This window comes from Manis pentadactyla, chromosome 10 (genome assembly GCF_030020395.1).
Source record: "Manis pentadactyla isolate mManPen7 chromosome 10, mManPen7.hap1, whole genome shotgun sequence".
In the NCBI taxonomy this organism is placed as follows: Eukaryota; Metazoa; Chordata; class Mammalia; order Pholidota; family Manidae; genus Manis; species Manis pentadactyla.
The window spans coordinates 95552910-95578487 of NC_080028.1; the positions used below are offsets into that span (position 1 = coordinate 95552910).

The 25578-nt window shown below is 46.0% G+C and overlaps 1 protein-coding gene across 17 annotated transcripts in view; it reads right to left on the reverse strand.

The window, feature by feature from the left end:
• CUX1 (cut like homeobox 1) overlaps window positions 1-25578 on the reverse strand; it is a 378856-nt gene that overhangs the window by 277794 nt on the left and 75484 nt on the right. For 15 of the 17 annotated variants that reach the window (XM_036904518.2, XM_036904517.2, XM_036904516.2 and 12 more), the window contains exon 2: window positions 19106-19216. In XM_036904518.2, coding sequence (XP_036760413.2) covers window positions 19106-19216 — 111 coding nt within the window. Of the gene's footprint in view, window positions 1-19105; window positions 19217-21285; window positions 21403-25578 lie in introns of those variants that run through there. The other 2 variants (XM_057487286.1, XM_057487280.1) reach the window with 1 other exon arrangement.

Sequence of the window (25578 nt, forward strand, 5' to 3'; positions counted from 1 at the left end):
GAAGCTGATTTCTTACCCATGAAAACTGGGAGATGAGAACCTTGACTTCATGACCTATAAGTAACTGGTCCTGTGTGATTTCAGAAACATCCAGGCCAGGGCAAGTAGGCAAAGCAACAGTGGGGACCACATGGCTGGTCACCTGGGCAGCTTCCTCACCTGTCCTTTGCCATCCTTGGGTCTCTGCATACCTGGCAGGCAGGTGGGTAGATTGCACATATCCGAGACCTCCCCCCAAAGCAGGGCATGACCACCCTGTGACCCTCTCCCATCATCTCTACAACCATGTTAAACCTCGTCTACCCTCCCTATCATGTAGCCCCTGCTCACCCCCTCAAGGACAACTTTTCTCCTATTTCTCCAGGAAAGCTGATGCCACGACCTAGAACCCACCTTCACTTACGGCTCCCACTCTGTTATCCATCTGAACTCACCCTGGCCCTCCAGCCAGGATATCAGATCCCCTCTCCCCCAACTTCAGAGGCCTGGTGCTTGCCCACGAATCATGCCCCTGCCTCTCATGGATTCTCATTCCCCATCCACCCTCAGGGTGGGGAAAAAACCCTCTTAACTCCTGTTCTCTGGCTATAGGCCTGTCCTTTTCCTGCCCTTGTTGGCCAAGCATTTTCAAAGGTCCTTCTCTACCTCCCCAGTCAGAATTCCACTGCCCTCCCACTCCCAAGTGGCTGTTCACTCCTGGTGACAGCTTCACACTGGCCCAGCTCAGGGCTCCTGCATCTACCTTCCCAAGAGCCCCTTCTCTTTGCTCCAAGTGGACACTGGGCACTGCTCTCTCCATTTTTCCATTTACTACCCTTTACTGAAAACTCTATTTCCACACCCAGCTCTGGCTGGGCCGGGGATGCCCTGGGGGAGCTCTGGTTACCCCAGTACCTCTCAGAGTGCCAAGCCCACAGCCAACCACAGTGCCCAAGACTGAGAAAGGGCTACAGAGGTGAGCCTCAGCCATTTGTGCCCCAATCCATAAGTCCACATTGCCTCACAGCTGTCATTTGGATGTCCCCACTTCACCAGGTCCACAATGTGCCCCCTGCCAAACCCCGCCTCAGGCCCAGGGGGATGCTGTTTTTGCTTCTACTCCTAGAGGACCTGGCAAACCCAACTGTACTTTGGCCAGAAGTGACTTGAAACAAACCCAAAAGTTTACTTTGGAAAGGAGTTAATAATAAAAGTTGGAAGGCGTCTTTGGGACGATAAACACCTCCTTTTTCCTTTCTTCTAGCTTCTAGCATGGCACCTTCCTCTGGTGGAAGCGCTTTCTGGGACAGAACCACAAGGCTCATGTTGGGGCCACCAAGTCCAGGACAGGAGGTGGATGGTGTGTGGGAAGACAACTTCACAAAAAGCCATATAATGTGTTTCTCGCCTACTAAAAGCTGCCATACCATTTCTTTAATTTGCTTTCATCATTCTTCTAAGAGTCATGAGGGGCTCTGGTCTGACAGCTGAGTTTTGAAAAGTTGGACAGATTCTCGAAACCTTGCACCTCACCAGGAAGAGTGAGTAATACCTCCTAAAGTTTCCAGAAATAAATGCAGAATACAAGAGGCACCTTTTGAACCCAAGAGAAATTATTCCATAAGTGTAGAAGGTTGTCAGAGCAATCCACCCAGAATAAACACCTCTGATAATGAAAAGAAAGTGCTTTAAGAATGTCAAAGTAACTATGTCCTTAAAAATAAACAAAAACAAAATTCATATATTTCCATCCCTAATGTAAGTAGGAAAAGAGAAATTTCAAAGCTTGTACAGCACAAGTGGACTTTTAGACCACAATTTGAAAATGTTAAAATCTGAGTTTTTAAACATACCAACTATTTTCGAACAATAACCTGCCTTCTATTTCACAGAGAGACAGAGGCGGATATAGACTTTCTGACAAGCATATTAAGGCTCCCTGGGGGAAAAACAACTCCTTCCCCGATTGGCCACAGTGATTTCAATGGGCTGATATACATTTTATATTGAGAACATTATTGATCAGCTGATGGGAGTTAGGAGAGAAGGGAAGAATGATCAAATAAAGCAAACCTCTTCAGAAAACCATAAATGGCCCTTCTGGATTTCACTTAAAAAAATTTTTACAATAGAAAAGAAAAATGACTTTTTCATCATTTCAAAGAAAAGCTCTACAAGTTTTCCTGTCTTGGGGCTGGTAGATATAATGATTATTTTTAAATGTCTGGTTAAAAATTAGAAAGTCTCAAAGGTAAGCCACAAGTATGTGAACTAACCCTGAGCATTTCTATTTCTGTTCAAGCACCAAATGGTGTTGTAAATGAATGAATATATTCATCTTCGCTTTGTAACTAAAAGTCAACTTCATTTAGGAAATTAAAACATCACTGAAACAGAAATTTTATTTCCTATGTAACACGAAACCTACAGAAAACTAGATAGAACTTAGTGTCATCTTGTATCAGAATCATTTTCTTCCATTGGCTTTAATCCAAAAAGAAAGAAAGACCATAAGGTCTATTAAGAAATTCATGAAAACTGATAATGTGGGAATATGGACTTAATATTGTTTGCTTAAGAAAAAGGTAAATAATAGTCTCCAAATCTTTTAAAAAATCCAATTCACTGCTTTAGAAAAGGAAAATGTCCACTTAAACATAAATACTAACAAAGGCTCTTTTTTTTTTTTTAAAGATCCTCAGAATCTCTGGAATAGTGCCTGCCAACTAAAACACCTACTGTGAATTTAGTAATGGGTTACGCAAACATAAATTACAAGGCCAGACATTTTAAAAGGAAAAAAAGGTGATTTACTGACGTGCTGGAGACATGGTGGGAGAGAAGCACTATTTCAATTTTCCATATATTCTTCAACATTGCAGATGTGTTAATGCAAAAAGAATTCTAAAATAAAAAAAATTATTCAACTCTTCTGGTTCTAACATATCAGTTCATTTACTTAGAAAGGGTTAGTTACCATGGAAGTCATTCCCCACACTTACAATCAAGAAAGTTAATACAAACATTTTATCTAGTTTCAAGTATAAATGGATTTTAAAGAAAAGAAAGAACTAAAGATACGTCCCTTATCTTAAAGCAACAAAAAGAGTTAAACCACAAGTTCTATTTCTTACTTTATTAGGCCAACCTGCCCTGATTATATTTTTTACTTGTAATCTTTTCATCCCTATTCACAGGTCCCCCTTTTTTTTGGGGGGGCTCGTCTTCAGTGCTGGAACCAGTATGCTTTCATTACTGTGGCAAAGTAATCATTTAAATATATATGAAATCCTTTTCATGCGTTGTTTATACATAAACAAAATTTTTAAAAAATACCCTTGTCATCAACTTTTAATTAAAGGAAACAGAAGCTACCACCCTTCTCTGACTAGGTCATGGGAACCACACTGGGCTGATGAAAAATCCCTGACCACACATCAACACAAAAGGGATCTGCATTTTTCTTCGGTTTGCCAATGGCTGTCAGCTTCACAAATGGTCATTTTCAAACGTGCATGTAACTGGCTGAACAAGCCAGTCTCAAAAATAAGCTCGACAACACTCTACTAATGGAGAATGCACATTTAAAAATGCGAATGTGAGAGGAACATCTCTGATTCCGGCACTGTGCACTCCTCCCCCGGGAAGGCTAATCTATGTGTGTGGACGCACATGCATACACGCGATGGGTTCCTGGCACTTTGATTATGCGAACACACCTGACCCCAGGGAAATAGGCTGAGACCAGCCCCATATTTCAGACAAACCAAACAGCCAATAGACAGTAATGGCTTTAAGCTACTAATGACCCGGGCCAAAAATGAAGAACCACTTAATCTTCTGAAGGAAACTGTCAGTATTAGGAGGCCCACAGCCGACCTTTCCCCTGATCTTAATCACAGCCACCTATGATAACACAGGAGGTTTATTTTTGTGCCTGGCTCCAGACTACAATGATCAATCCTTCAATTTTGACTCTTTCGTATCCACACAGTGAACTGGAGTAAGTGAAGAGTGTGTCATTTTCATGGATCCCCCGAGTTATACATGGAATGGAATTCACCTAAGAATAAGATCCTAAGTAATTCCATCAAAACTCTAAACACTTTCTATATGGTCTCCAATTAATCTACACATTCAATGAAACTCCAATAAAAATCCCAATGGAATTTCAAAAAAATGAAACCAAGTAAATGATTCTGAAAGTCGTACGGATGCAGTTTCGAGAATTTTGAAGAGCAATGAGGACAGGCCTTCCCCCACTGGATCAAGGCTCAGTAGTGACATGAAAATAATTACAGAAACAATATAGTAATAATCATCAAATCAGGGCGGGGCTGGTGCAGGGGAGGAGACAGACCAGGAGCCTCGAGGGGGCGTGGCACCTGACAGAGGTGCTGAAGCTGCTGGGCTTCCCCGGGGAAGGTGGGCTCCACGGGGAGTGGTGCTGAGCCAAGGCGCTCTCCATGGACACTGATAAAATTATAGCCTCCCAAGCGTTGTCCACACAAATGCATTCCAGGCCTAAGGTGAAAAGCAAACCCCAAAGCTTGAAGGAAAACATGGGAGAAAAGAAAAAAAACAGTCTTTATGACTTCAGCAAAGGGAACATTTCTGAAATAAGATACAAAAAAATGTATATAAAATATTTCAATTTTACACTGAAAACTGGAAAACATTCACCTGCATTAAAATTAAAATCTTCCATGTGACAAATGACCCTGTAAACATAGTGAAAAGACCAGTCATGGCCTGGGAGGAGATGTCAGCAATGTACACACAACAAAGGATCCAGATCAGAATTTCCTGCAAGTCAGTAAGAAAGCAGTAAACAGCTCAATAGGAAAGTGGGCAAAGGATATGGGCAGTTAAAAACACCAAAGAGGAAACTGTATAGGCCAGTCATTGTACCAAAAGGGATGTTCACCCACACTAGAAATAAAGAAATACAGCAAAAATCAGCAAGGATGTGTCTGGGACAGGTCCTGGGAGCTTGCCAGCAGAGAATAACAGCAGTCACGACTGAGAGGGACAGAGGGACTACCTGGCTCATCGGGCTGGTCAAGCTGCGACTAGTGACCTTACTTCTGGGTGTCCAGCCTGGGAGACTCCTGAACCCACACCCCAAGATGAGTACACTTAATACAAGAGGATCAACCACAACCAAACAGCACCTGCCATCTCACTGGGGCACCGGATGCACCTTCTGTGGGTCAGGCACACAGCGGGATACTGTGTTGCAGCTTAAATAATAAACTAGATGCATATATGCACACACAGGCTAAATCTCTAAAAGGTAACAGAGAAAAAGGCAGGGTGGCAAAGGGTGGATACATATACAGCAGGATACATTTGCATAATACCATTTGTGTAAATAGTAAAATACATGTATATATAAAACAGTATCTATTGTTTATAAATGCATAAACATTGCAGTGAATGCAAAAGCATATGAGAATGAAACATCAGCTGTAGTTTGGGGTTTACATCTGGAGAAGAAGGGAGGGAGGAGGCATGAGATTTTAGCCTTATATGTATATAAAGTTTTATTTTCATTTGAAAAAGAGGCATTGGAAGCAAAGGGGCAAAATGTTAACATCCACCCATCTTCATGAAGGGCACAGTAATGTTTGTTTCCTATACCTTTCAACATGCTAGAAATATTTCATATAAAAAGAAAATTAAACCTGACTGCAAGGCTTTGTGTGTAAAAGAAATGTGTCACTGTAGGAAAAAATCCTGTGTGAGGCCAGGGAGTGGGACTCGGGAGGTGCAGAGGAGGCCATACCTTCTGGATCTTTCTGGCTGAGTGGCAACTCCCTCCAACAAGTTCTTGGAAGAAACACATGCCAGGGTCTGTTTGATGTAAAACATCTTTAGGGTTGAAAGATATCCCATACCTTACAAGTGCAATGTTCTCATGGCACAATGCTGCAGGTGGTGGGGGAGGTGTCAGGCTGAGGTCAGCTCCCTCCCCAAGGATGGGGTCTCCAGGGAAGAGCCCATAGGTCGCCAACTGTCCACTCTCTGGATACTTGATGGCAGATGCTCTTTGCAACAGGCCCTCTTTAAAGTGTCCCAGGTGCAGACTCAGTGAATGGATAAATACATATGGGGTCACACGGGGGCCCCAATCGACCTTCTGAGCTAAAACTGTGACCTTACCAATGTGAAGTAGGGAACCACCAAGGAGGAATATCCTGCAGCTGGGTGCTGCCTCGGGACATAGCTACCCAGTTGAGAAGTAATCCAGACTCTGTTCCCTCCCCTAAAGACACTGGGAAGTCTGTGTGCTGGGGAGGTGGCTCTTAGGATCTGGTGCACACACAGCACAGCCATGAGCCCTGTGCAGTGGCCGCCCGAGTTCAGTAAGAGCTCCCCATGGACCTACTCTGACCCAGGCCTGCAACCAGCCAGACTGGATTCAAAATCTCAGCCAACTTCCAGGCTTATTAGCTGTGACACCCTGGGAGACTTGCTCCTCCTCTCGGCCTCAGTTTCATCCTGTAAGCATTCAATCAGCCAATACAATTACAGTGTTCAGGACAGTGCAATCAACAGAGTGTCCCTGTGGTGACCAGAGCTGCCCTGGCACACCCCCTTCCACACACTGGGATCACCGTGACTCTTTGCTGCATGCAAAATGAGTTCTGAATAGAACAACCCAAAGATGAGGCCAAGCAGGAAGAAAGCGCCCACAGGGAGGACGCACAGCAGTGTGCCTGAGGAGGGCCCCGCTCCAGAGCCTTCGGATCTCAGACACGCAGCACTGTGCCCTCTCCTTCTTTCTCAAAGCAAGACAAGAGGTGACCTGCTTGCTCAGATCTCAAAGCCAGTCAGTGGCAGAGCCAGAGTCAGACCCATGTGTCCTGATTCCCAGTAAAACACTCCTTTAGCTTTATCAACTCTATTATGATGGCTTCCTGCAAAAATACTGGGCCACAAACAAATTATACCCTGCAAGTCAGGCTCATAAAGCTCCTGTAAACTTACTTTTTATGCAACTCACACTAGCAAATCAAAACCAAGAGCTGATAGTTGATAATCAATGTTCAATGATTAATGCCCCCACCCTGCCCACAGCGACCCCAGCCAAAGAAACCGAAACCCAACAACAAATCTCAGGGTCAGTAGGACCTGCCATCTGATTGTCTCCTTGGCTGACATAATCTCAAAACGGAAGAGACTTTGCTGTGCTTTATTTTTATAATTTCCATAAGTTAACCAGCATTTTCTGGCAGATGGCAGATTTTAGCCTAACGGTCCATCTCTGGGTATACTCCCACCAAATGAGCCCCCCTCCAACAAAACCCTGTAAATAAGTATGCCACTTCAAAGCCATGCTCCAAATCACCCTTTTTTTGGTAATAAAAACTGCTTACAATTAAATGACCAAAAATTAACTTCTAGAAGCTAAAAGGAGCCAGTTAGCACAGTGGTTATGGTCTCATTCTCAACAGTCTGCCTGGTAGGCAGGTGGCTTAGACTCTGTAAGGTGACACTGATGACACTCATGTCCTAGGGTGACAACAAGAGGCAGAGAGGTGTTTGTAACACACTTAACATAACACTTGGCGCTTAGTAAGTACTCAGTAAATAGTCATAAATAACAGAGCACCACAATTCTAACATTTTATGGTTTTCACATTTAGCCATTGTACCTAACAAATGACATAACAAGGATATTTATTGAGAAGGGGCTGTGAGATCCTTTCTACACCCAGGTTATTATTGGAGTTATTATTACATCCTCCAGAGAATGACATTCTTCATTCAAACACATTTCAACTGAGGTTACTAACCAGAAAGACAAGTTTATGGGCTACTCCCAAAGACCAGCTTCCAAGAGAAAGTCCAGGGGCAAGTATTTTCACTCTCTGAACAGTAAAGCCAGTCAAAGGGGTGAAAAGTGCCAGACACATATGCAAGGAGCCCATTGTAACTGTACAGAATCTATTCAAGTCTGCAGTTAAACCAGGTTTATGGTTTATAGACCTATAGGTCAACTCTACTTTAAGAGTATTTTTTTTTAATTTTAGTCTCATTTATAGCTTTAAAATCCACTCGTGAAAACAATTTCTCCTTTCAGAAGATTAGATTTAATAACATACAAAGCTCCATTTCTTGAGCTTCCGCTATTTGCCAAGGTTATTCTGGATATTCTACAATATTTTGTCTGACTCATAACAATTCTGAGACAGTTGTCATCTCTCCCATTTTCAGGATGAGAAAATGGAGGCTCAGCAAGGTTATAAAACTCAGCTTGGTCTTGATTAAACTTCCATACCACACATAATTACAGTCGTTTCCTTCTGGCAGTTATTAAACTCTCAGATAATTTGTCTGTTATGTTATACCTAAAATAGCCCTTTACAAACTGCTAGACACACGAAGGAAGCGAAAGGGGCTGAGGAATGAAAGGGAGCGACAGCCAGTCGACATTTCAGGGAGCGAGTCTGCAGGCGATCCCGTGGGGCTCATACAAGGCCAGCAGGGTGGGGGGCTCCCCAGATGCCACCAGGCTGCCCCCAGCAGGGGCTCTGTACCGTTCAGACTGCTTCCTCTGTCACCAACTGAGAGGTAAACTCGCCCTTGATTACCTAAGAATTCACTCTCCTGGGACCAAAGGTTTCTGTGATCTTAGACAGTACAGGGTCTGGCTCTGCTGCCTGAAGGTAATTAGGTGATAAGAACAAGAAAGATGATCAGGCTTTTTGCTGAAAAAAATTTTAGGGACCCCACTGCTGAGCAACCTTCCCAAATTCATCAATAGTGGGGAATGGTGGGGGTGCAAAGGGATACTTTCCATTCTTTGATTCAAAAAACCATCCTAGCTCCCTAAAAAAACTGTCACCCATCCACACTCACTGCCATGGTGCCCTGGCCAGTTCTTATCACCACCTGGACTTATTCTGTGTGTCACTGTCTGCCTGCCCTCTATGAGTGCTAGAATCTTCTCTCTTGATGCTTGCTGTACCTCAGGGCCTTAGCGTGTCCCTGGGTCCTGGTAAGGGCTCAGAACTGTTGTACAAGGAAGGTGGGGAAGAAAGAACACAGTTAGAAAAGTGTTTATTGAGCACCTGTTCTATGCTCTGTACACTGAACTCCTTTCTCCTGCCTAGCAGCCAGGAGGTTATCAGTTCTGATTATGTACTTGGGGCCCACGCCTCAGAATGTTTCCTGACTGACCTTGCTTAAGGTCACTCAGCCTGAACATTCACATCACCACCTGCTAACTAACCAGTCCACGCCCAGCCTGACACCAGACATTCACTTTTCAGGAATCTCACACATTCCTCAGCATGACCCCCTGAAGTAAGGAGAATATATTTTTGCAGATGAAGTTGCTGAGCTGAGGTTCAGTCTCTGTCCCGGTGTTACTGAGGTCACATCGCGACTAAGCAACGGTGCTGGCACTTGACTCCCGCCCACTCTGCCCCAGCCCATTCCTCTGCTCTGCAGGCTTCCCTGGCACACGCTGCAGAGTCTCTGGAACATGGGAGATGAACATGGCCACCAGTCATTTACTGACATGGGCTGAATTAGGTTTGCATTGTGTTCATTACTCTGTCCTTCGGAGGCAGGTTTCCTCTCCTCGGAACCCAAAAGAAACAAGCAAATACTGGGGTTGGTAAGTTGGCTTAAAGAGTTTAATTGGTAACAGTTAAAAAGTTCACTTTCAATTTTTAAACTTTGTCTAGTTAAAGTCTTATTGTAACTTAACGGTAGGTGATTCTAGAATGATTAAACATCCAAGTTGATTATTTGGGCTTTCTAATTTTGCCAAATACTAGAGTGGCCTTTTTAAAACTAAGCTACTACTGCCAAAATGAAAATTCCCAAGACACTTTTATGTGGGGCATTTCTTCAGAGAATGACTGAATCAAACACCTGTGAAGGGGATTCCCACAGCCCCACAAAGAGAGACATTAAAAAAAAAAGTTTAATTGAGATCTAATTCACATATCATAAAGTTTACCCTTTCAGATATGAACAGTCCCCAGGAATGGGTTGTTCTAATTTATCTGAATTCTCTCAGACTGTTTAAGTTCAGTTGGACAATATCCACCATATCACAGATAAGTTTTCACAAATGCCTAAGGTGCCTAACTGGTTTTCTTGGTTTCACTGGAGATGGCTGGTAATTACAGGTATGCTTTGGTTAGGTAACTATATTCCTATTATGTTAATGTGTGTGCACAATTTAATTAGTAGTTTAAAACCTATCCATGCTGAAGTTACTCTACAAGAAGATATGTCAAAGAAATAATCAATCTTCCCAGGTTTTCTTCTGCCTGCTACTTCTATAGCTTTTCTTTTTCCTACCTAATCACAACCTTTAATAGAACTCGTGCCACATGGCGAATTTACCGAGTATCATAATTCTTCCAAGTGGTAAAGACACCTCAAGACAAATGCTGGGCATAGAAGCCACAGGGCATAAATACGCAAAGAAGTAAAAAGCTAACCTTTTCAAACAATAAGGCTTCTCTCTCACTTACCAACTTAACATTTCCCTGTATGGCCCCAGAAGATGACTGGTTAGCCAGAGACGGGTAAGATTCCTCAAGGGAGGAACAACCTAAGACAGGCACAGTCGCAGGGGGCTATCTGGGGAGAAAATGGGGAGCAGCAGAGGTGAGGCTTAGAACCTCCCCCCTCATGTTCTGAGAGAAATCTTCTGCATACATGGATGTTTATTGCCCTCGTCTAGCTCGGATTAACACATAGTCTACAGGCACACACCTGATCATCTACATTTGCTCTCTTACAACACTAAACTCTGTTTTCTACCTTTATCTCGTATCTACCTACCACTTCAGCATTTTATTAAAAATAATAATAATAGAGAAATGTGGTATCCACATATAAATCAAGTTTAAAGATCAAATGAATATTCATATTTGAACTGACTGTTTATAGTTCATAATGCATGAACAAAACCGAAAGCTTCTGTGATGACTGCCCTTGCACTGTTCACCATGTAACTTATTCACTATGTAAGAATTTGTACTCCATGTAAGAATTTGTTCATTATGCATCAGAAGATTGGAGACTGACGAAAATTAGGCTTGGGGTGGATTAATGATTGTGCATTGAGTATTGACCCCCCTATACAGAAATTTATTGTTGTTAACAACTATTTGATCAATAAATATGAGAGATGCCCTCACAAAAAAAAATATATATATATATATATATAAACACACTTCCAATTGTAAAATAAATAAGTAACCGGGATGTAATGTATAGCATAAGGAATACAGTCAAAATATTGTAACAGCTTGGTATGGTGATAGCTGGTACCTAGAATTATCATGTATATAAAGGTTGAATCACTGTGTTGTACACCTGAAACTAATGTAATGTAATACTGTTGTCAACTACCCTTCAATAAAAAAAAAAAAAAAGTTTACCCTTTCAAAGTGTGAGATTCAATAGTGTGTGGCACATTCCAGTCACAAAGTTGTGCAACCAGCACCACTAATTCCAGAACATTTTCATCATCCCAGAAAGAAGCCCCATAAGTATTAGCAGTCACTTCCCATTCCCCTGGTAACCACTAATCTACTTTCTGTCTCTATGGATTTGCCTATTCCGGGCATTTCATATAAATGGAATCATGTGGCATTTTCTGTCTAGCTTCTTTCACTTAGCATAATGTTTTTAAATTCCATCCATGTGATAGTACGTATCAGCACTTTATTGTATCACAGTGTGCCACGTTTTATTTATGAGTTCATCTGCTGAGGGACCCTGGCATTGCTTCTGTTTTTGGGCTATTCTGAATAATGCTGCTATGAACATTCATGCCCAAGTTGTGCGGATGTGGTTCCAGTTCTTTTGGATATATGCTTAGGAGTACAAATGCGGGGCCACAGGGTGACTCTGTTTAACATCTTGAGGAATTACCAAAGAGAGGCACTTCTAGAATTTTTTTGTTTTGTTTTTAGTTCCTATATAAAAATGAAATAAAATTTTATTATCTGCCTGTTTGAGAAATGCACCCTGCAGAGTGATTTGAATTAACATATTTTAAAATTCTGCTTTATAAAGAAAAGATTCCTAAATGAATGTTATAAATACAACAGGACTTTTCATACTACAGTCATCAACAAGTGTCACAGGATTCAGAGTGCCCAGCTAAATAAAAACACAAAGGCACAGCTCCTGCCCACAGGCACCTTTCACTTCAGAAGGGGCAGAAAGTAACTGTACCAGAGCTACAGATTTGGCAGAGGCACTGCAGCTAAGTTCCTGGGCCCCAACATGAGCAGTCTGTTGGTGGCAGAGGGTCTGGATTCCTAGCTGGTGTCCACCCTGCACCCCTGGTCTCCCAGGCTTGCAGGCCTCCTCTCCCTTGACTGCCTTTCCTGGAAGGCCTGTGTCCCCAGAGTCACGTCTGGTCTTCCCTCATCTTTAAAAGTCACAATTTGTCAAGTCAGTGCTGTGGGTTTGCAATTAATCCACTTACACATCCAACGAGATACAAGGAAAATCATGCTGTGATCCTAGTCTTTCATGTGCATTGATTTAGAGTCTTATGAGGACAGAAGTAAAAATGAAAGCTAAGTGGTACCCTGAAGAGCCATACAGATCTCCATAGTCTGTCAAGTTGCTGAAAACAAGGGAAGAGTTGAGAATTTGGTCAACATACAAACATGTCTGGTTGTCGCTAATAACATCTGAACTCTGTTTTGCAGTTTAAAAAGTACAGGGAGTCATGTGTGAGCTCATTTACTCCTCAGCCAATTCCCTGATGCAGCTGGAATGAGCATCCTCACCTTTGCTACCTGACAGGCCTGTGAGCCCCACAGGGCCCTAAAGGGCCAAGCTACCCCCAAGCTTCTAACCAGGCCCAGTCACACTGTCTCAAAGCGCCCATGCAGGACGTGTCCACTTGAGGTGCAACTTTATTTTTAAGTGACTCTCTTTTCCCAGGCTGAGTCACTCCCTGCAGTGTCTATATAAAGGCTGTAGAGGCAGTGACTAAATGCATTTGGGCCTGGGCCACAGCTATATATTACCCCCCGGCCTCCCCCAGCCTGCTGACTCCATTTCTCACACAGGGTGAAGAAGGAACATGAAGTTTGCAGCATCTTCCCAACCTATCATCTCCCTCATCTCAGTGACAGGGAAGTGGATGACTTACTGTGAAGGAGGTATTGGGTCACAGGATGTCACATCTTACTCAGAAAGAGCCCTTCTTGATCAATAAGAACATGACCATGGCTTTCCTAAAGACACCCGCCCATGGCCCCACTTGCCAGCCTTGGGGAGGAAGCCACCAATCTAGCCCATTTCACTGATGGTGCAAGGTGTCTTTCCCAGTCGTATCTCCTGATGACTCCTGACTGTTAAAACAGTTTCCCAAGAATGTAAAAATCAGAAAAACACTCTGGCCTGAGACAGAAAGGGCAAATTAAGATTCTGCCACTTAGGAAACAAATGCCAGCAAACAGGCAGTTGTCAGGTGTAAAGAGAACATTCCCTGTGCTGGAGTCAGGCATGTTGACCCAGGAGGTGGGGCTGAGGGGCCGTGGCTGGCATCAGGCCCTGGGCCACCTTCCCCAGCACAGCCAGGACAGTGGGTGAGGATGGAGATGGTGCTGGCCCCAGGAAGCTGTGCCCAAGATGGTCAGGGCCAGGGCTGGGCCCTGCCGCTGATAACAGGGGCAAGAGACAGTGACGAAAGAAGCTACGTGCATTTGGGTGGGAGAAAAAAGCCCCAGAATGTGAGCAGGGCAGACCAGGTGTCACGAGGATTAATGCTCCAGAGAGCAAGAGATGTTTAAGCAAAATACATCAGGGGGAAAAATGAGCAATGAGAGCAACCAAAATGTAGTGCAGCTCAGTTTTAAACCTCATGGAGAGGTGGCTCCTTTTCTAGGAAATGTAAATTAACCTGGCTAAGTCTGACAGACAGATGCCTGAGACATGCTGCAGCAAAAGCTGGACATGCTGACAGGACATAATGAGTCCTGAGGACGGTTTTGTGATAAAGTCACTGCATCTCAGGTCTGTGGTTCTCTCTTCTCCTGTAAAGGCTGGTTCTTCCCTTACTGAACAGATTTGGAACAAAATAGAACATCCCTGTGCTCTCTCCAGAAGCAAGTCTAATTTCTCCTGATAGTCGAGCATTATATTTAAATCGCATGACCACTGAACTGGGCTGGTACCCCTGCAAGCACCCTGTGAGCTCACTGTCAGGCCTGCACTGGCCCCACAGTGACGAGCACAGCCACAGAGGTCAGTCTGCCAGGATTCTCATTGCAGCTCCACAGGGCAGTAGCCATGAGATCCTCAAGTCTAACTTTGGTCCAAGGAGCAAACTTAAAACTTAACTGCATGGAAAAGCAAGGAAAAAAGTAACTCCTAGTTAGAATCAAGAAACCCTAGTTTTGTCTCTTTCTTTGTCCACGATGGGAAATAATTCAGTTTCCGGGAGTAAAGAGCTAGCCAGCCACCCTGGGCTGTTCTGGTCAGTGCTCACATGCTTCCATGTCCCTGGGGCTCCAATCTGCAGTTGGCTTTATCAATATGGATGCCATTTGGTACATCAAAGGTAATCCTGACCCCTATCTTGGAGCTCTGATCAAAGCAACAGAGAATAAAAAGGTGAGCACTTTCTGGCTACACTGCTCATAATTCTACCAGGCTTCAAAAAGCTGCTACTGCTTCTTCCTGCACACTGCCACCAGCCTAGCCTTGCCCTTCACCAGGCTCGGGCAGGAGGAAAATGTCACCCAGCACAGAGGTGCCTGCCACTACTACCAGCCTGATAAGTCTCTCTTCACACCAGGGGTGGCCCAGTTGCTGAGGCCACAGAACTATGGTCTCTGCCCCAGCAGTCGGAGCCTGAAGCTCATCTCTCATGCAGCCCCTTCCCCCCTCCATCATCCTAACCCCCCTAGCTGTGCTCAACTAGGAGGGTGAGGAGGAGACATATATGCGCTGGACAGGGTACCCCCTCAGGCTGCAAATGTGTGCCTCAGAGCTGTGTTCTAAGCGAGGGGTTCCTGGATGATTGTCAGGGAGTCCAGGAGAAGCTGTACACAAACGTGTGCATTTCTGAGGGAAGCAGGCCCTGAACATTCACCCATATTTCAAAGGCTGAAAACCGAGGCTCAAAAAGCAGCCCTGCTGACCTACAGTAAGGGTGACTGAGGCACATGTGGCTTAGAACTTTACCACCACAGGCAGAAGAGTGTTTCTGGGGGAAAGTCTGCATTCAGAAGATTGCAGTTATACCCCCCTAACGCTTAACATGCCATATCAGGATGTTCTACTTGCTTGATAAGAAAGATAAGAAACTTTTTAAGAACAGGGATAGGATTTTATCCCCAGGGCTGAAATGTCTGGCACATGGAAAGTGTTCAAAAAATATTTGTAACATGATTAAGTATTATCACAAACCAACTTTTGGAACACTTCAAACCGAAACTACCTATATTTGCTGTGTTTTTTAAAGCTCCTTAGCTTTGAGGAGCAGAAATCTGGTGCATCTGATGTATTTTGTGGTCTGTGGTCCAAGTTAATACTAGTAACAAACACATATGGACTGTAGGTGCCAGGTTTTTGCGGAGCCCTACACACACAACACACACACGCACCAACCCTGTGAGCCAGGCCCTGTTATTACACTTGTTATAGGTGACAAAACTGAGGCTTTGGGAGGGTGAGTAATTCACCTAGTGTCACCAGCTAGTGAGTCACCTGAGGTAACACATATGGAAAGTGACAGAACCTAGAAATACCTCAGTCTTTTATGTTCAACTATCGATTATGAAAGCAATAGGGTATGGATGTTTAGGCACAAAATTAAAATTTTTAAAAGTTTGTCTTTGGAAGGCACTCTTTTTTGGCATCAGAGCAATACATAAAATCCTACTTGCAGCATAACTGCAATCTCCTTCAAATGAACCACAATTTGGGGGTTAAAAAGACATAAACAATAATATCAACTGACTATGCATACATTAGATGTTAATCTAATGACATAAAATTGAAACTTAAAAAAATTCATTCTAAACAAAAAATCTTTAAGGCTGTGGCCACGTTGGTGCCTGGCCTTCTGTGCTCCAACGGCTTATTCTGTGTGGACACATGTCAGACTACTCCGGCCTCCCGTCAGAGTCCACCTTTCCCTCTGGGCTTGAGCCTTTCCAGTTATCCCTGGGCAGGGCCAATCTAGGAAAATGTACACTCCCTGTCAGGAGACAACCTCACTCACCCCCAACTTCTCTCTGGTGCCTAATCCTGCACTCCAGACATTCTAGACATTCAACAGATACTACGAGAGCATTTTCTTCTTTCCCAGAACAAAGAGGGACTTCAGCGTTTTCATCAGGACTCAGTGCACGTGGTACAACACCAGGGGTCCTGGCTCTGCCATGCTGGCCGCTCTGAGCCTGCTGCTCACATGGCTAGCTGTGTGAGGATCCTGGTCTGTGTCTGCATGAGGAAGTGCCTTCTTGCCAACAAGCCAATATTTTTATCCCTGAAATCAAAGTTCTAAGCAGTATTCATTTTCACAAGTCTGACGTCCTGAAGTGCTCCCTCCACAGTCAGTATTAATCTGTTTCCCCAGTGGTTTAATAATCCGTCCAGCAATGTAGTCAGAAGTGACTGACGTCAGAGGGATGTTGGGGCTCCTCTGGACTGCAAACCCAGACAACTGATTATCCCATCTGCATCCCAAGCCTTGCACTTGCCAGAGCCTCCCATGTATGCCATGAGCCCGCCCCCCATGTACCCCTCCCTGTGTGCACCCCAGAAGACCCAGAAGCTAGCCGCCCCCACCCCCATTCTGGTCATAGTGGCCTCAAAAATTACAGAAAACTCTGGTTGGTTGGTGGGGTAAGTGAACCCATCTGTCTTGTGCTCAGGGTCTCACCTTGGCATTCCCACAGGGACTGCACACAGGTTTCAAGTGGAACCTGAGATGGGAAAATGCAAGGGGAAGAGCCTTGCAGGCAGCTTCATCATTCCACACTTCCAGAAATGTGTGCTGCCCCGAGACTCTTCTTACTGCAGTGGAAGAAGCCTGGGCAGTGCCAGCCTCAACCAGCTGGCAGAGGCCCGAAGCAAGCGGAAAGGCAACCGCCCGTTCCCCTCCAGGTGGGATCCGGGGTCCCCTTCTCCATAGAAAACAATGCCTAAAAATGTGCTCTGAAAAGAACTGCCCCAAATAGCATTTGCCAACCAGGCTTCATCTTCAAGCCTCTTCTGTTTCTTGGGATTAGAAGATTAAATGCAAAGCTGAAGGTTGGGTTTCTTTGAGTAAGCAGCATGGCATTCAACACAAGCTGTGTGAGCCGGGCCGCAGCTCCTGCACCATGAGTCTTGGTTAGGTGTCAGTGGAGGGACTGGGACTAATTCAGTCCAATCAACATTTATCAGCCAAGGACTGGGCCCTAGGTGACTGGAGGGGAAGCTGCCCCTACTGGGTGGACACCCGCCATTAGCAGCTGACAGAAGCCTGGGACTCCAAAGGACCGTCCAGGAATCCGGTTCTCAGCTTCATTCTCTCCATAGTATTCACAGTACGATGGGTCAGATTTCCACGTTGTTGTCTGCTGCCTCGGAAGGATGACCCTGCGCTTCTGTCTTACTGTCTACGGACACTCTGGACACATGGTCGCCAAGGCAAGGCAGCAGGGACACAGGCTGGGGGACGACAGCCAGTCACTGCAGCAGTGTTAAGAGTGGCTCAAGAGAGACATGAGGGGGGACATCTTGGGGAAACGCAGTCAGGGACATGAGCCTGAGACGCCCCACAGTGGGACCCTCCAGGAAGGCCTGCTGGGAAGCAGCCTGGGAGAAGGCAAACAGCAGGAGGAAGCTCCGTCACTCGGCTGCCTGCTCAGCTCCTGCCTGCATGCACAAGGTAGATCGTGAACAGTGGTCCCCCTCACTGCACAGAGGGGGCAACCCCAGGCATGAATGACTCTGATCTGTATATTTTGGTTGATAGAACAGGAGGACCCATGGTTTGGGGGGAGTGGAGAGGGAAGCAGTGGGTCTAAAGTCTAAAACCTTTAGGTGGGTCTCCCAGTACCCTCTTTCTTCCCACTAAGCTACCTGGGCTTCTCTCCCAATACTTATCTGAAAATAGAGGGTTAATTTTTCGATTCCCAAAATGATTCATGATAGCATTCCCTAAAATAGCAAGCTCCAATGGAACACTTAAAACAGTCCACTTCTACAATTCAAATTACACAGCATTTTCCCAGAATAAGGTAAAGTCAAGATGCCCCTTCCAAACAGCAGCTTTTCTCCCAGGCCTGCTCCTCTGCCCTCTCTGGAAGAACGTGGGCATCTGCCACCCACTCCTACCGGAGGCAGGGCAACAGCCCATGGCACAGGGACCATCAAGGGCCAAATGGGCAGGAGCTCCCAGAGAGCAAGTCCCGTGTCTGCACACCTGGGCCTACAACTTTCCTTTCCTTGTATTTCTTACAAAACCTTTGATAGGGACTGAGTGAACAGACCAGGACAATGCCACCCTAGCCACTCTAAACACTGTCCTCCGAACATGTACTTATAAGAAAAGAAAAAAAAAAAACACAGGACTCAAGAAGAGCACATTTCCAGTGCCCTTTAAAGAATATTTCAGGAAACACAGAGGCGTTTGAAAGGCCTACCAGATTGAATGTCTGTTCCACAAGAAGTACGGGCATGTTGCATCCTCAGATGCACGCAGCCTCAGGTGCCCCGCCTGTCCCACATGAGGGAGTGGCCCTCTGAGCCCCTTGTACTCAGTGCTCCTTCAAATACCTGGCGGGGGGATGGTGGGGTGTCATGCCAATGGCCATGGGCACTGAGCATGGGGCAGAACCTGCAGGGCCCAGGGTCCAGCCTAGCTGCACACCTGGTCAATGCCCAGCTTGTTCCGTATCTGCGTTTGGAATTAGTTCACTTTCCATCTGTGCAGAGAACCTGTCACCACCCGAGTTCCCTGCCACACGGAGGCACACAGTCTGCTGGAACGGGCTGAGGACAAGCGCAAGAAAGCAGCAGATTGTCTGCCTGATCGAAATGCAATGCTTAAAACACGTCTTCTGAATATGTACTAGGACAGTAGGACCCCTTCAGAGAGACCTCGACGGTGACACCGCCTCACCTCTGGAGTGTTCTTCTTGAACTCTCGGCTCTGCTCGATAAGCCGCTTTCGAGACTGCTCACTTTCATCTTGCCGGTTCGCCAATACTGTTGCGGTGGCATCGAGTTCCCTCTGTGCAGAGAAACAAAAAGCAAAGACAAGACTGTAATTGCATTTTGCACCAGAGGAGACTGTATTTGCATTTGACCAGAACACTGAGGAAAGCCCCTGTGGCTGGGGGAGGAGGGGCTGGGGGCCTGCAGAAAGGGACACGGGCACACTTGTGCAGCCATCACCCATCTCTGCGCTGGTTCCAGAAAACCAAACTTACTCAGCATGACATGCTGTGTGTCAACACGCACCTCACAAAACACTGTTTCTGAGGCAGGACACACACAGACATTTTTCTTTGCTAAAACCGGAGTCCAGCCAATGCCCAATGCCATGCCTCCCCGGAGTTGCTTGAGTCTGTTCTTAACACTTGTCTCTTCTCACCAGGTCTCTGCCCAGTTCTTTGACTCCAGGCTCCTCACTGAGGCATTCTGCTTGGCTGTTGGCCTGGAATCTCGTGTAGTAATACCTGACAAGCTTTTGCTCAACAATATTTATTGTGAGTTTAATATATGCACCATGTCAGGCATGATGTCCAGGGCCATTAAAACTAACCTGTTACTTGTTTCTAAGAGGGACCTCCCTGAGGCAAATTCTGAGAATAATCATTTCCAATACCTTGTCAACACCAGAAATGAGGCCCCGGGAAACAGCTATCCTCAAACTCTTTTACTTGCACTGAAGCTCTGAGAACCACCAGGAGTGGGTCCCCTGTAAGAAGACCTCTGATGCACAAAACAAAATGATACTCAAAGCGCCAAGGACCTGTGCCCTGGCCTTGGATGTTCTGGGAGGATCTGCCAAGAGGACGCGTCTCAAACAAGCCTGCGGCAGACGGGCCCACAGTGATGTCCCAGGGCAACAGCAAGAATGCGAGGACACATTCTCGTAGCCACCAAAATGTTTTATTGCCGAGTGGCTGCAGTTACTGAAGGCAATGTTTTACTTAGAATCAAAGGGGTTTGCTCTGAGGGGCTTACCAGTGTTCTAGCCCACCCCGAGGCCCAGCAGAGTAAGGACCCAGCTGGAGGCTGAAAGATCAGGAAATCAAAGATGAAGATCCATCCACAGACGTCCAGGAAACACGTGAGAGTCTTTCTCCACCACTTCCACCCACCTCCCCAAGTTCCACCTGCCTTCCTGTTTGGTGGCAAATGCCTGAAGCAGTCTGTAAGCCCTCCTGGTGAGCACTTCGTTTGTACCAGTGCAGTGGGCCGCTGCCAGATGAGATGACAGAGCACGGAAACAGACCTCCAGGGTGCTGTCACCTTGGACATCGTAGACAGTTTCAGAAGTAGGGGGAGGGGTGCCACCACATGGCACTCTCCTGTTAGTGTTGCTGGCATTACAGCACATCTTGGGCAAACAAGTCCAAAAGAATAACGTGGGCTAGAATTCAAGAACAGATGTCAAAGCTACTGCAGAAAAGAGGGAAACACTGCACATTTTGATAGACCACATTTGAAACCCATCCCAGTCAAGTGAAGGCAGGAAAAAAGAGCAACCGAAACCAATGTGGTAATGTGGGGAGAGATAGAGGAGAGGGAGCCATCGCAGATAAGCAGAAGGCTTTTCAAAAATATAAACAATCTGGTAAGGAGGAGGACTAGACACTATATTTAAGCAGCAGCAGAAGTTATAAAAGGAGGCTTCAAGGAGGAAAACGCCAATACTGAAAAACGACAGAAAAAGTAAAGTTGATGTTGTGTTCCAATCACCCACAGATGCCGAAAACTTAGAGAAAAACAAAGAGCTCTGACTGCTTTCAATGAGGTCCCTGCTTCCTGGGAGAGGGGTGCCATCAATCAGCCGCGAGGGGCTGAGTGCTGGGGGCCCATGGGCCTAGAGGGTCCCAGCCCCAACCCTTTCCTTCTCATCTAGAGGGAGCTTGGGACGGGGTTGAGTGCTCCTAGAGAAGTCAAAAGCTTGGCCTGGGGGGCCCTCTGCTCCGCTAGGCCCCCATGTGCTGCCCTTGCTCTGAAGTCTGTCTGGGCCCTGAGCCGAGTTGCTCTGGGGGCACAGCAGGCAGAAAGCCCCACCGGGAGGGCAGAGCCTGGAACAGGCTGCTCGATGGAAGGCAGCAAACCCACCTTTATCTCAGGACTACAGGGCCAGTACACCCGAGATTTGTTGCCAGCAGTCAGGGACCCTCCAGGGGCCTGCCATGCTCCCTTCCCCACGTGAGCAGACATATGTAGGTCCACATGAAAAACCAACGGGAGTCTCCAAATATAATACTGCGTCGCCACCCACCACCACGGAAACAGATGATTGGCACAGCAAGGAGGAGAGGCTGAGCTTCCACTGGCCTGGGTTTGGCTGGTCCGATTTAAGACTCACAGTCTGTGACTAAGTCCCTTGAAAAACACAATGACCCTTCGAAAGGACACCAAGACTTTCTAAGGCTGTGGGGACAACAGGGAGGACATGACTATTAAACATAAGCCAAATACTGTTTTATTATCTACCCAGCCTATTCTCAAAGTGTCAAACATAATGACACATTAACAAGGGAACTGAATGTGTTTAGGGGAGGTGATGGTGGGGACCTAAAATACAGATCCCTCAGCCCCTGAGTCATTGGTCACATGTAAAAAGGATCATGGAGAGTCCCCACATCTGAAAGACACTAAACCTCACAAGAAAAAAAAACCAACCTAAATGTCCAACAATAGCATATTGATACATGCAGTCAAGGATTATTCTGCAATGGTTTAAAAAAATACTGCAGTATGGAATGATCTTGAAGATATATTTAAGCAAAAAAAAAGGCAAAGTACAAAATAATGCTGACATTGTTTAAAAAAAAGTATCTATACATATGCTCGCATAGGCTTTGACTATCTCTAGAAAGACACAAAAGATACTTGTACTGTGCTTGGCTCTGAGGAGGCTTGGGGAGGAGGGGAGTACACATCGCTTGACTATTTTACCATGCACATGTACTACCTAACTGGAAAAACTGCAATATATATTAACTTAAAAGTCCTGCTAATGTGAAGACACATACACATATGGTCACAGAACTATATTCTACATAATGCATCCCACATACAAATGTTCATGGTCTGGGTGTCCACCTGCCCAGAGACCTGAAATAGATGGCCCCTTGACTCACTAGTGATTCAAAAAGAGAGCCAAGTGCATCCTTTGTCAAAACAACAGCTGTTCCTTGCACAACATGCTGCGCACCGGCCAGTCTGAGGGCTTATGAACAAAGAGGAGGGGGCTGATCACAGAAAACACCATGCAGCCAGGCCACAACTTTCCTTGAGAAGGTCAGAGGAAGGCACTTCCTCAGAACTATCTAGAACCATGCTTCCACTGCAAACACCTGATGGTTCCAGGTCCAAGTGACGGGAAGTTGGCAGGGCTGACAGCAAGCCCAGGGGCTCTGAACAGACATGGGCACTCGCCACAAGGCTGAAAGAGCTGGAGATGGTACTGAGAAAACATCTTACAAGGAAAGGTGCCTGGAGGCAGAAGCTAGGGGGCTTTCTTCCAAAGTGATCCTGAAGAGGTCGGGAGACAGCAGGTCTCTGTGCACACAGGAATCCCTCTTTCTCTGGAACTCATGTACCGCTGAAATGCTGAGGATGGCTGCAAGCCTATTTTCCTCACTGATTAGAATTTCTGGAATGCTTTTTCTTCATTTCTGATAGATCCTCAAAGGACAAAGCTCCTAACTTTTTAAGTTGCTCTCTGCCTGAACCCCAGTCTCTCAGCCAAGTATTAAAGATTTATTAAACTCAAAAAATAAAAAGTGACCACATAGCTGCCTATTTAAAACAAACTGTGGAAAAACTTTTCCCCAAATAAAACAAGTATTTTAATAATGCCAGTGATCTGTTTGGACTTGCTTACCTTTAAAGTGTATATGTCAGTGGTCTGTTTTAAACTGGGGGGCCCTGTGAGGCCCCTATGAGGAGAACCCTCTCCCCTGTAACCTGGGCTTGCAGGGAAAACATACTTGGACCAACTGTATCAGCAATGCAAGTAGAGTATTCTCTTTTTATTGTCTCTGACTTTAATCCAAAGAGTTAGTTCATCTGATATTTCTTTAGGGCTTATGTGTCAAACTAATCAAACAGTAAATCCTATGTAAGAATTTAAAATGGCTTTACAAGTGAAAACAAAGAGGAGCTGTGCAAAAAAAGGGAAATGCCAGCCACAGTACTGCACAGCGTAGTCCTGGGGCATTTGTGGTTTCATTTCCAGCAACAGAATTATTTGGACAAATGGAAACTGCTCTGGTTAGAAAGGGGAGAAAGGCCCAGGCCCACCTACCAGCCTCCTTCTGTCCATCACGCTCCCAGCCCTACACAGAACATCTGAGAACCCTTCAAACAGTGCCCTCAGAGAACCCTAGCTTGGAACCCAGGCTCTATCCCTGCTGTGACCTGTGTGGCTGTGGTCAAACGATGTCACCTCTCTGGAGATACTTAGAATAATGCCTGTCAAATTTGTGCTGTGGTAAGTGCTCCACGGAGAGGAGTTCCTCTATACGATCAGAGCCACACACTTGACCTCAGGCCTGAATTCATTTTGCCACCAGTATCCCCAGCTATGCCGGGGGCTCCAGGGATGCACAGATGAATCAAAAGCTGACCCTGACCTCCAGGGGCCCACAGTCCAGCCAAGGAAACTAGGCAGACATGGAAGAGCAACCAGACAGAGGGAGCAGGCCAGTCAGTGGAAGGAACACAGCAGAGGTTAGAGAAGGGAGAACATATTTCCAGCAAGAAACATCTCCCAAGTATTTGTGAAAGACACCCCTCTTGGTTGGGGCCTATGGACTGGACAGGCTCAGTCCCCATCACCCTCCTCCTCAACTGGGCTCACTGAGTACCCAGCACATTCTATGGGGAGGAGCTATCAGAGATCAATAAAGGGGCTCAAAGGAAATGGAAGCCTGGCCAGGTCCCCTGGGGTCAGAGTGTTGGGGACACAACAGAAAAGTGCCAATGTGGAAATAACTGCTCAATAAGAAAATAAAGGTCACTTCCCCACACATGTCCACAGTGACCAACACATCCACCATAAGTGCACAGATACATACACACACACACACACACACACACACACACACACACACACACACACACACTTAATTTGCTTATATACACATGACGGCAGTACCGTTCCTTATCTGGGAGAAGAACAAATGGGTGAGGCATGGGGGCAGGGAGGTCCTTTCACCTTCTACCCTTTGTACCTTTTGAATTTTGAGCACGGAAATATAACGACTACTCCTAAAAGTATACCCTTATCTTTTAAAATCTCATTTTTCTCCCGATAATGACACTGTAGGCTTTGAAGGACTGATAAGGCCCTCTGAATGCCCCACTGCCAGAATGGTACTCCGCCACATGGCACTGCCTGAAGTGCATTTTGTTCTGACCTTGCAGAATTCCCAAAGTAAACATTAATGTTTTCACTTAATAAGTTTGAGTAGAGGACCAAGTATGACTCCAGATCTCCCAAGTGTTTTCTCAGAAACTTAATCCTTAACCTATAACTTCTCCCCTCATAGTCTTTGATTCACTGCCCAGTGGTACGAAAATCTGAATTAGGGTTACAGCATTCCGTCCTGTGATGTCAGCATGCGCCAACAGAGAGCATTCCTGCTCAGGAAGCTGAACTGCCCATGGGCCTCCAACAGGACCCCAGAGGCAGCACATGGGTGGCTAAGATGTGCCACCCAGAGGGGAGAAACCTGCCCTGCCCTGGCAGAATCCACTCTCCCTGCATGTGTCTCTGGAGAATCTCAACCAAAGGCAGTGGAGACAAGCAAGCAGACTGGAGGAAAACGGCACGGCGTGACAAGGCAGGTGATGTTGCAGCAGTATGGTGAACAGCAGGTATGCAGTGACGCAGGCCGAAGGCACCCTTCACCCCTCCCAGGTATTAATTACCACACTCGAGGCTGAGGGGCTGGAAAGGTGGATAGGGGACACATCCCCTCCAGGAAAGGGGCCAGGCCAGGGTGCAGCTGGAACCTGAGCCTGTCATTCCCTGCTCTACAACCTCAGTGGCTTCCCAGGGGGCCTCAGGTATGATCACTGTGGACCCATCAGGCCCCAGCCCCGGCATGCTGGCTTTCTTCTGCTGTCCTCACAGGGCTGGGTTTCTCCCCTCCTTTCCCTTGGACCCTCAGCACAGGCTCCTCCCTCTGCTTGGAAGCCTATCCCTTCTCTCTTCCATGAATCTGCCAGATCTCCCCTAAATCCCACTTCCCTGGCCCCCACGCCCCACCACCCCACTCAGGGAGAGTCCATAAGGTGTGCACCCACTCCCTGAGCTTTGCCTCCCAGCAAGCGACCCCAATTTGCGATTCCAGAGTTGTGTGCCTGTGCGTATTAGTCTATCTCCCCGAAGGCTGA